This window comes from Trematosphaeria pertusa, assembly GCF_010094035.1.
Source record: "Trematosphaeria pertusa strain CBS 122368 unplaced genomic scaffold BU26scaffold_14, whole genome shotgun sequence".
Taxonomy (NCBI): Eukaryota; Fungi; Ascomycota; class Dothideomycetes; order Pleosporales; family Trematosphaeriaceae; genus Trematosphaeria; species Trematosphaeria pertusa.
In genome coordinates this window covers 1,054,427-1,066,174 of record NW_022987225.1, presented here as the reverse complement: position 1 = coordinate 1,066,174, position 11,748 = coordinate 1,054,427, and the positions used below count along the sequence as shown (strand labels likewise).

At 54.9% G+C, this 11,748-nt stretch overlaps 2 protein-coding genes across 2 annotated transcripts; one reads left to right on the top strand and one right to left on the bottom strand.

Moving 5' to 3' along the window:
- Positions 1–1,214: 1,214 nt before the first annotated feature.
- Positions 1,215–5,137, top strand: BU26DRAFT_434889 (Pyrrolo-quinoline quinone; the record flags this gene model as incomplete). The annotated part of the gene is made up of 4 exons (XM_033824100.1): positions 1,215–1,327; positions 1,380–1,636; positions 1,692–4,609; positions 4,676–5,137. The coding sequence occupies 4 exons, from the start codon at positions 1,215–1,217 to the stop codon at positions 5,135–5,137; spliced, it is 3,750 nt and encodes a 1,249-aa protein (XP_033679951.1).
- Positions 5,138–5,820: 683 nt separating this feature from the next.
- On the bottom strand, positions 5,821–8,621 carry BU26DRAFT_522656 (cytochrome P450). The gene is made up of 4 exons (XM_033829836.1): positions 7,946–8,621; positions 7,836–7,870; positions 6,875–7,630; positions 5,821–6,774 (listed from the first exon to the last, which is right to left on the bottom strand). Exons 1-4 carry the CDS (start codon positions 8,310–8,312, stop codon positions 6,253–6,255), a joined length of 1,680 nt encoding a protein of 559 aa, XP_033679950.1. The 5' UTR covers positions 8,313–8,621; the 3' UTR covers positions 5,821–6,252.
- Positions 8,622–11,748: the final 3,127 nt, after the last annotated feature.

Below are 11,748 nucleotides of genomic sequence, written 5' to 3'. Positions count from 1 at the left end.
GCCGGACGAGAGCGTGAACTGGCCTTGCTATGAAGAGAGCTCCTCCAGGGTCGAAAGCGAGCAGCTCAGCATACGAAATGGATAAGCGGATAAGTTAGCCAATGCGTCCGCATCCGGGGGCAGCTGGGTATGTGTCGACGATATTCCGAGGAGCCTCATGTTCCGCGCGCTTGCCTTAAAGGGGCATGCGGCTAACCGCTCTTGCTAATATCGCTAACCTTAATGTTACTAGCCACGAGTGCACTGCGTGTCTCAACAGCCTCGCCGGTTGCACATCTGTCCGTAATGGCTGCTCGTCTTGTCTCCCTTCAAACCCAGTTCCAGCTCAAAACGCAGTCCTGATCAACCCCCATAGGAGACCAGTATTCATAGCGACCCAGAAGTGCATCGAAGTTTCCACCCGCCGCCGACTGAAAATTCCAAGCAGACGCCAGGAGGAAAGAACTACACAGACCAACTGCAACGAGCGTACTGCTGCCTGTGGAGCCAGCCACAGTAGGACACTTCGACTGCTCGGGTTTGGCCCACGGTTGATGTACGCTGGAGGTCACCAGCAGCCGCACGCTTGGAGTTTGAACGGGCCAGGAGACGTATTTCTGTGAGCCAATTGTTACAGTGCTAATCAATTGCAGCTTGGCAGTGATTGAGGGCAGTTCATGGGAGTACGGCTTTCAATCGTAACATGACCCGCTTTTCACTGCATTTCTTGCCGTCTCGCACCTCGCTTCCCGTCTTTCTCGTCCATCGTTGACTTGCAGCCGACTTTCAACCCTCCCGCGTATGCAGCCCTCCTTTCAACAAGACTCGTTCCGGGTCCACTCGTGCTGTGAGAAGCCGACAGTTTCTACTCTGTCCCTTTAATTCAGTGGCAGCCTTCGTCGTACCCAGTTACCATGTGGATATTGCTTCGTCTTGAATAGAGCAAGCTGCGTCTCTTTTCGACGCTTTGCGCAGCTAAGTTGGCTCAAGAGCCCTCAACATGCTATCACCGCCGCCACTGGGAGCGTTGTACCTCGTTCCATACCATCCTCGGACTTAGAGTCGAATGATCACGAGCCACCTTGCTCGCATACCTCCGTCCATCTCATCTGCCTTTTAGCATCAGCTAGTTCTCTCTTTGTTTTCATAGTCTCTTATTGATATCCGGCCACTGGTCGTCTCTCGTTCGTATTCGCTCTTTTGATGTTGTACCCTCGTTCTCGTCGGCCTTCAAGATGCGATCACTCGTTTTGGGTTTTGCAAGCCTCTTTGCCTTGCGAACATGGGCGCTTGCGGATACAGATACGGTAACATGGGGAGGAGACAACACGCGCGCGGGCTATCAGACGTAGGTTTCTCGCACCTCTTTCAAGAACGACCATATGCTGATCCACGCGCAGGAACCATAATATGGATCCAAAGGTCGTCGCCAGCTCGGACTTCGACCAGATCTTCAAGACCTCCCTACTCGGAAACTTTCTCGGTCTGGGCGCCGAGCAGATCTTTTCATCTCCTCTGGTTTACACTGGAGATGATGGAGTCCAGTATGTTTATGTTGCGACGACGCAGAATAACGTCTACAAAATCGATGCGAAGACCGGGGCCATAGTAACGTCGCGTAACCTTCATGTACCGTTTCTTCAAGTGGAGCTGGGAAGTATGCTATATGCTTCGCAAACCGATTTTCTTTAGACGGGGCTTACAAGCTTCAGGCTGCGTTGATATCAATCCTTTGATTGGGATAACAGCCACAGGAGTTATCGACCCAGAGACAGGGATATGGTACGTCACTGCGAAGACCTACACCGAGGAATTTCAAGATGGAAACTTCAGTCCGAAGAGTCCTCCTGGACGGTTGAACGGCAGGTATTATCAGCATGCCATCCACACGGAAGACCTTGCGGAAGTAGATGGCTGGCCGGTGGTGGTGGATGGAACGGTCTTCCGCAACAACCCGAACCGGATGTTCATCAGCGGCAATCAACACTCTCGTCCAGGGGCGCTACTCGTAGGCGACTTTCTATACACCGGATATGCTTCGCATTGCGTTCTATATAATTACACTGGTGCTATCATTGGGTTCAACAAGAAGACTGGAGCCATCATCGAAGCATTCGCCACCGAAGGAGGCCCCGAGCCGAACACGGTCAAAGGAGGTGGCGTTTGGATGAGTGGTGGCGGCATTGCTTACGACGGTAAAGGAAGTATGTACTTTGCCACTGGGAACGGTTACGCATCCCAGCTGAAGCCTACTGGCAATTCTGTTCCTGGACGAAACCCTCCAACTGCTCTTGAAGAAGCGGCTGTTAATGCGAAGATCAATGACGATGGCACATTATCGATCATCGACTTCTTCATGCCCGCCGAGAAGGTAGACCTGGATGGCGGTGACAAGGATCTGGGGAACACGCCTCTTGAGATACTTCCATCGGATGTCCTTTCATGCCCGAATCATCGGCGGATTGGTGTTATCACTGGGAAGTCTGGTAAGACTTACTGGCTTAACTTGGACGATCTCGGCGGCTATCAGATGGGGCCGAACAGCGGCGATGCTGTCATTCAAGCCTACCAGAACGAAAATTCGGTGTACGCAGGAGCAGGTGTGATGCCACTAGGCGGCGGATTTGTCTACATCAGCGTCACGCAGCACGAGACCCATGTTTTCGCATTCTCATGCGATCCTTCCGGAAACGCGGTATTTACCAAAGTGACTGACACGCCCGACAAAAACGCGTACATTCTTGGGACGGGGCATGGGACTACTACATCGCTCGATGGTCAAGAGGGCACTGGATTATTGTGGACCTCCGATGTTCAAGGGCAGGGCTTGCGCATTTACGACCCAATACCACCACCTGGCGGCGGACCGCTGAAACTTATCAAGAATTTCACCGTTCCTGGCGTTACGAAGTTCTCGCGCCCGGTGTTTGGCGATGGCAGAGTTTACATCAGTACCGACCGAGGATACCTGTACGGATTTGGGTCACCCACGGATGCTCCACTCAACTGCTCCTCGCCTTATGACTTCGGCGCCGTGCCGATCAACAATGTGTCCGCTCCTTTGACTGTCACGTGCACAGCGCTCACAGACACGTCAGTAACCGCCGTTGGTCTGACGGATAACACTACGAACTTCCGTCTTTCGGACATTCCTTCCCTACCTACGGAGCTCTCGTCTGGCCAAACGTTTAGCTTCACAGCCATCTGCAGCCCTTCTTCCGTTGGAAATTTATCCAGCGATGTCGCTATCAAAGTTGTAAACTCCAAAGCTGGTTTCCGCTCAGTTATCGACGTCACTTTGAAAGCCACGGCGCACTCATCCGCGCCGGTTCTTGCCGTCGTGCCAAATACGATCACGTTCAGTGTCATTGTGGGGCAGTCCAGTCCGTCACAGTCGTCTCTCTTCTGGAACTTCGGCGATACTCCCTTGACCTTTGCGAATATTAGCTTCTCTGTTGTCTCGGAAAATGGACCGTGGGTTCAACCCAACGCCACTGAGGATGGGCAACTCCAAGTAGGCGACTTCCTATTTACTCAAGTTCCGTCCACAATTGCACCAGGGAAGTCTGCTCCTATCAGTGTGATCTATTCGCCCATTTCTCCCGGCAATGACACTGTCTACGTCAAAGGATTCTCGGATGGAGGAACTGCTACCATACGTATTCTCGGTGTCTCTGGCACGCAGCCAAAATGCGTCATCGAGTTCCAAGCCATCGACGGATCCGAATGGATTCCATATTCGAACAGCACGACCTTCAGCTTCGGCACCGTCTATGAAGCGCAAACCCGAAATCTCCTCATGCGAATCACAAACGGAGGCGGACCGAACGCCGTATCCCTCTCGATCACGGTTTCCAAACCACCCTATGGCATCCCCGGAATCATCGGCAAGTCCAACAACATCGACCTCGCAGAAGGAACCTCCATCGCAACTGGCCAAAGCCAGACAGCAAACTTGTATTGCTCCGTTCCCAAGTCCCAGGTCAATGTTCCGAGTTACAATGGAACAGCGAGTTGGACGCTGAATACCGGTGATCCCACTCTCGGCAAGCAAGACATCCAATTCTTCTGTTCTGCCGCGGCCGAACAGATTGGTCCTCTGCTTCCAAATGGTACAGCCCAATACGGCTACGTGGGATGCTTCAAAGAGAATAATCCCGGAAGACAGCTCGCGCAGCTCGCTTATTCAGACACGACAAACAACACGAATGCACACTGCATCGAGGCCTGCTACGCGTTGAACTACACCTTCGCCGGTACCCAGTACAGGCAAGAATGCTGGTGTGGAAACGCAATCCCTCTCCAGAAAAACGACGACAGCAATTGCAACTTCGGCTGTTCGGGAAACAACGCGCAGACCTGCGGCGGCGACGGGTATCTCCACGACACGGCGCACATCTCGCTCTTCGCAGACTCAACTAAGTTCGACGGGAACACGACGTCGCCTCCGCTGCAGATTACGCCGAATGTGGGGCCGTACGGTTTCATCGGCTGCTATGCGGAGTCAGGCTCAGGCGGCAAGACGCTGAGTGAAGAGTCGACGACTTCTAATGGCATGACGGTGCAGGTTTGCGCGGAGTTCTGCGCTAAGTATCCTTACTTCGGCTTGGAATACTCTGAGGAATGCTGGGTCGGTTTTGCCTTTCCCTCTCCTCCTGTCTTTCTTGGTTCTCTGTGTAGCTGACTTTCTTGATAGTGCGGCACGAAGCTTAATCCCCAGTCCTGCGTCACCGATTCCAGTCAGTGCAATATGCCCTGTAAAGGGTCGAATAGCCAGTACTGTGGAGCGGGTAGTAGAATGCAGATTTACCACATCAACGAAACCGCATCGGCGACTACATCCACGACATCCATGACGACCTCTAGCTCCTCTTCATCCATCTCGCTCAGCTCAGGTCCCTCCGCGTCGTCGACCACATCCTCATCCACCTCCCATCTTGACACAACGACGGTCCCTTCTTCTACCATCTCAATCTCACCCTCTTCCCCATCAACCATCCCCCCATCACCCAGTCCAACCGCCCTATCCTGCCCCGCCTCCAACGCAACAACATACACCTCCCCCCGCGGCACACACTACCTCATCGAATGCTCCACAGACCACGCAGGTAACTCCCCTACTCCACCCCATCCCTCCCTCCCCACTCCCCCTCACTAACCAACACCACAGGCGGCGACATCTTCCCCACAGCGCAGTACGTCACGAGCGTCGAAGCGTGCATTGCGCTCTGCGACACGGTGCCAGGATGCGTCGATGTGAGCTTCGTGCAGGGCTCGGGGGGCGCTTGTTTTCCGAAGAGGACGGTTGGGGCGGGGGTGGTGGATGGGAGGATACTTGGGGCAAGGGCGGTGGGTGCGTCCAGCCGAATCGGGCGTCGGGGTTTGGTCGATGGCAGGTTCTAGTAGCTAGGCGCAGAGCAAGATGAGTGCTGTGGGTGCGAGGGGGGAGCGGGGAGGGGTTGTATAGGGGGAGGAGTTCTAGATGAGGAACGTAGGGGTGTGAAGAGGCGGGCGTTTCGTGAGGGGTGGGTGTGCGGGAATGTAGGGTCTGTCGGGCTTTATCTGCTGAGGGTGGGTTTTGAACGCGCTTCTATAGGTAGAAAATGGAGATGTGATAGAGTGTGTGGTATACCGTATCGCGACTTACTTAGCTTTTTGCCACTGCACGTATATCAATCATCTTCTAACGTTTTCATCAATGGGATTGTGAGGGACCCTTTGATTGATTGATTGATTAATAGAAAGTACTGCGAGCGGGCGGGACTGAATTGTTTTATATTCGCTAAGACTGCATTCGCCATGTTTTTCATATCAAACGCCTGTCTCAGCTTAGCTGGGCTTACTCATATCACGCTTCCCCCTTTCCAATCTGAAACAGCGAGTGCTGACGCCCATAGTGTCTCCGCTTTTACTGTATCAGCCGCGCGAGCCAATATGTCTCCTCTCAGCATCGGCATCGAATAGCGCGCGAGCAGGAGAGTAGAGGAAGAAGGGACTCGTTCGACGGGCGGGCGGCCGATGCATGGGACGACCCAGATATAAAGCGGGGGGAAAGTTTATACGGTGAAACAAACGCCAGTGCCGGGCGACGCGCGTGAGTCGTGACGCGCTTCAGATATTCTACTCGCCCCAGCTCAGCAAGCGGGGGAGATGCATATAAACAATCCGCCCTCCCATCTCCCACGTTTACGAGTACTGGACCGCCACTCGACCTGCGTCGGAACACTTACGCTCGCCTCGTTCCTTCTACAATCCGCACATCTCCTTCCCTCCCTACCGCGCCAAAACCCTAACACACACCTCCTCGGGCCGTCTCAAATTCAGCGTCGGCCCCGAATCCGCACTCGAATCGCGAATCTGGGCCAGCAGCATCCGCCTCGCCTGCTCCTCTCCGACCTCCACATCACCCTTAACAGCCGGCACCACTGTCGACGTGCGCAGCACTGTCGCCAGCACGGCCGCGACCTCGACCTGGGCGAACTTCATGCCGGGGCAGATGCGCGGGCCGGCGGACCAGGGGGCGTAGGCCATGGGTGCGGGGAGAAATGTCTCGGCCGCGAGGGAGGCGGCGGGCGCGATCCAGCGCTTGGGGTTCCAGGCGGAGGGGTGGGGGAAGTTGGAGGGGGAGGTTTGGCAGGCGTGGATGCAGAGGCTGAGTTCGGTGTGGGGTGGGACGGGGAGCGTTGTGGTGGGGGAGGAGGAGGTTGGTGAGGGGTGGGTGATGGTGAGGAGGGTGCCGGGGATTGCGCCGCGGGGTTGGCGGGGGACGGGGCCGTAGAGGCGGAGGATCTCGTACTGGGGATTGTTAGTGGAGAGTAGAGGATGGAGGGAAACTGCATGTGGAGAGGATCGCCAGACCGGTGGAAGAAGGAGGAATGGGTGGATGGAAACTCACCATGACCGCCATGACTCTCTTCAACTTCGGGAAAGCCTCGTCGTACTTCGGATTCTCCTGGTCTCCGAGCACCTCGTCGATCTCCTCAGCAACCCAGGTCTGGTACTCCGGATACACGGCTAGTAGGGCAAACGCATAGGCGAGCGTATTCGCCGTGGTGTCGTGTCCGGCGAGGTTGAAGATGAAGATGTTACCCTTGATCTCGTCATCCGTTAACCGGACCGCCGACTTGATGCCCTCAGTCTGCGCGTCGTCCGAGGTACGAATGAGCGTGGTGATCAGGTTGGGTTTCGAGGCTCCCTGGCTATCGGCCAGTATCTTGCGCTCCGAGGCTAGCATTTCATCCATGTACTGGCTGAACTCCCTTAAAGCGAGAAAGATATGCTGCACACGCTGCGGCAACACGATCCGATAACGCTCTAGCCACTTCGTGTTGCTGAGGATAATGGAGGTAATGAGGTTGTCCAGAATGGTCATCAAGGCATCGCGGTGGGACAGCTTGTGGCCGGGTGCTGGGTTCCGCGCGCCTCCAAGGAAATCGTGAGAGATGCCGAAGCCCGCTGCGGTGAGGACATGCAGAGCGATCACGCGGGTGTCATCGACCATGTTGGAGATCTTTCCGTTTGGCTGGGAGAGCCAGTGGGAGAGCATGGAGCGTGCTTGTCGGAGTGCTTCATCCCAGACGAAGCCCGAGACGCGCTCATTGAAGCAGGGGGCTGTGAGCTTGCGGTGGCGGGACCAGTCTTCACCATTGACCTGTAACGCGTGAGTATATTTGTAGGGCACGGCGTGGTAAAGCGCTTGCGAGATTGAAACTGTGAGATTGCTGAGCTTAGGAGAGTTCAACTGGACAAGAATCGAGGAAGAAACGACACGGAGCCAGCTGAGAGGCGAACTTGACCAAAATGCTGAAAGACCCAATGAAACCAAAAAAAGAAACAAAAGAATAAGTAGCACCCACCGTATCCACATTCCTCCCAAAAAACTCCAGATTCTCTGCCCTCCATATTAGCACCCCTCAGTAAAACCCGTAAACCCATTCCCCAACACCCCAAAAAGCCCACCACTCACCATAAACATCCGGCTTAAAAAACTCCCTCCTCTTCGTCAACACCCAATTAATCGCCACCTTATCACTCGTATAAATCAGATTTCTAACCGGGCTGACAACGACAAAGCTCTCCCCCAGCGCTCTGTGATCCCGATCATCGACTTGCCAGCTCCACGTCTCCTGAATGACGCGGGCCCATCGGAAGCGCTTCAGGAACGGGCAGGTCCGGCAGATGATTTGCCAGGCGGTGCCGTAGGGGTCGACTGGGGCGAAGAGGATGGGCAGGCCGAGGGGGCGGACCAGCAGGTAGTTCCTGTAGATGCCGCGGGCAGTGGTGATGGCTGAGTAGAGGAAAGGGAGGAGGATGAGGAGGAGAAGGGGAGGCATGTTGAGAGATGTGGAGGGCAGGGAGTTGGGGAAAGAACGGTGGTGGGAATGCTGGGCGGGTGTCGGGGCTGCTGAAGTACTTCTTCAGGCTGTGTAATGTGGTATTCAATAGTTAGAGATGTGGTTTGGTGTGATGTTTGCTCGCGCGAGAAAGCCCCGAACGAGATGAAGTTGAAGTGAAGAGGCTGGTCGACCAATAAGGAAGGAGGGGTAGGTAGGACGGGGAAGAGTTATCCGCGCTGAAAGTCGTACGAGAGAAAGGGGAGAGAGACTAGCGCAAGCACAATGAGACTTCAGCGACGATGAGAGCCAAACCGCAAAGGAGGGAGGTTGGCAACCCAAAACAAATTGAGCAAGTGCTTACTCATTAGACGTAAGCAGAAAATCTTGACGAGGAATATGAGCAGGAAGTCGATTAATCCACAAGAAGATGCAAGAGCGATGACAACACTGTGTAGCATATTCCTTCTGAGGATACAAATGTAGTCCGAGGCCATGTTCCTCCCTGGAAGTACTAATGTTGTAGCGCGGACGGAAAGACGCTGATTGGTTACGCAGCCGTGTTTACACGTGACCCACACTGCTCTTCAATTTCAACCCTCAGCTCGTGCTTCGCCTGAGGTCGAAAGAAAGTAGCATCGCAAGGCTCGGTACGGCTGCCTACAGTACAGTGCGTTTGAGCAGGCACCCTGCAGCATGCACATGTAGGCGCGATGCAGGGAGAGATCACCGCCTGTACGTGAAATCTCAGTCTCAGAATGATTGAGATCTTGCTCCTACATGCGTTTGACAGACGACATGTTTGAAGGGTAATGTCGAGTCAGTGAGGTGCAGGCTCCCCGCATGCCAGCGGGCGCAGTTGGTGACTACCGAAAGCCGAGACAGCGCAGCGCAGCCCTGTGACAAGTCGCCTGCGCACCTACTACAAGATGCGTTGAGACCAATGCAATGCATGAGCGATCTTCAACGGCGCCTCTAGGCTTTGTTTCAGCCCTCGCGCGGTGGCGAAGGCATATTGTGAGTGTCGTCATCTTGTATAGCGCGAGCTGCTCGAGGCTTCAGTCTTCACATGTTGATCAAACAGCCACAATCAGACATGCACGTCCGTTAGCACGTGCGAGAGCCACCAAGAGAAAGCTGATCATCGTGCTCGCGTACCCAGTCAGTGCGTGCAAGACCTGAGCAATCAGAGCCGTGGGAGATGCAAGCAACTGACTGCGGCGCGGAAAGCGTGTTATGCGAGGCCGAAGATTTCGCCGACAGGTGGAGCAATCCATGGTCCGCAGTGCGTGAACCGGTGGCTCATCTGCAGGATATACTTGGACTACAGTGCGGCCGTTCAGCTCCGTCGGTCTCGCTTGCGTGCAGAATGACCAGCAGCCTTCCGCGAAGACATTGTCGGTTCGATTCTTCAATCAACCGTCTCCCCACCATGACTGAAATTTTAGAGGTGGTTGGGTCACACACTCTCCGGCAAGTGCTGGATGAGGTGGAGACGAATGGTGGGGTGACTCAACCATGGTTGACGAGGTTCTAAGGGCTGGTCAGACAGATGGCGTTCGCGAATGGCGTGTGCGGAGGCGCATGGTCGTTTTGATCGAGCTTCAGTCCGATCGCACCATTATTCCACCCAACAGGAAAATGAAATTTTGTTGACCGTGGGAAGCGGGTTCCTTCCCCAGCCACTCCGAGCCTGTTCCCAGGCCTAGAGACTTTGCATTGACGGGCGCGGCAGAATGACCGAAAGAAGATAGTGTAAAGAACGGGGATGTGGAAAGCAAGTTTCGATATTAGGTCCTGGCCTCGAGAGTGTCGAAAGTTCCGCTTTCGTGAGGGCGATTTATCCAGCCGCCGCTTTCAGATTACTCTGTTGAGAATGGAATGCGAGCGATAGGGTATCTGGAAGCTAAAACCTGGAAGATGTAGTTGATTAGTTCCAAAGTGCAATAGCGCTTGGAAGAAGTAGTAGCTCCCACATGTCCGAGAAACATCCACACTCGCTTCGGCCTTGATGATGCAGAGCGCTGTCATTATCAATGCCGTGGCTGTCTGTCAATCTGTCAAGGTCGAGCGGGCAAAAGCAAACAGCTATCGAGAACTGCATACGGCACGCCTTCCGCAGTTGCATACCGGGTCGCCGTGAGCCAGCGATCTGGGCTCTGTGCTTTTGATGTTTTCCAGGCAAAAGTGACTTGACAGGCAGAATGCATGCATGGTACATCCCAACCAATATTCAATATTGCGCTGAGGCCTTCCCTTAGAACGCGTGTTCGAGCGAAGGACCTGCCTAGATCAGGGCTTATAGACGAGGCGGCTACTGCTATGCTGCAGTAACCGCGGCTCCGAGACAGGATGCTGTGGGAAGACCTCCGAGGCAATCTCGCTTCAAGGACTCTGGTAAACTGTGGTGTACCCTGAAGTAACGGCGACATACGCTTGTGATGCACGTAGGTATGTCGTGCTTTAGCATACGCGTAGCAGAAGCGAAAAGTGGCTCTGCCGCTGGCTGCGAGTTGGCAGCTCGCTGAAGAGAAGCGAGGGTCACGATGCTGCAAGAGCGGCTGTCGATAAGCGTCAGTGCCTAGACATGCAAAGATCTCGCCGACAGGAAGACGTTGCTGCCGGTACGGGACCGGAAGAGCACGAGAGGGCGGGCTGCAAAGGTGCGGCGGGGTTGTGTAGCCGTGTATCGCAACCCATGTCTGCCGGGACTGATAGATTGCTCTATCCTGGTCCTCCCAACAACTCGGAGTCTGTAGCGGCAAGAATAGAACAGCGGTGAGCGGAGAGGGAATCCCTTTGCTCGAGAGGGTGTTGGGGAGTTGACGGCAAAAACGGAACAATCGTTTCGGGACATGGGAGCCCTCAACTGAGTGCCTGCTCCCCTCACGTCAAAGCTGGGTTTGTTGAGAGCATCTAGAGGAGGCCCCTCTCACGAGACGCTAGAAAACGGGGCAAGTAAGCGGGTAGCACAGCAGAGCATGAGGTGAGATGACAAGGTCGACGAAGCCAATCCGGTGAACACCCAGCCATCTCAAACTAGGGGCCAATCACGGGACGATCTCGCACCCTTTCGTCCCGTTTCGGACTGCAAGGAGTGGTCCGTGTCGCATACGCCAGTGGTGGCTTGCTCCTCGAAAGCCCGATAACGGCTCTGCCAGGCTCTTGACGTGGCCCGCGTTGATTGGCGGGCCGGCGCCTATCTGATCGATCCGATGCCCGTGCCGTAGCCCTCCACTTTCCTTCGATATCGCAAAGAGCGAAGGAGGCGGAGCGCAAGAAAGGGGGTGCTCTGGTTGCTGCTGCGCCGTGTGTAGCAAGCGGAGACGCAGGTGAGTCGTGTGCGACCGCGCGCAATATCTTCCTCTTCGTGGGAGTCGGTCCAAGTCATGCTTGCGTCCCAGGCAAAGTGGGAGGAGGGGTACGCGGCCTTGGC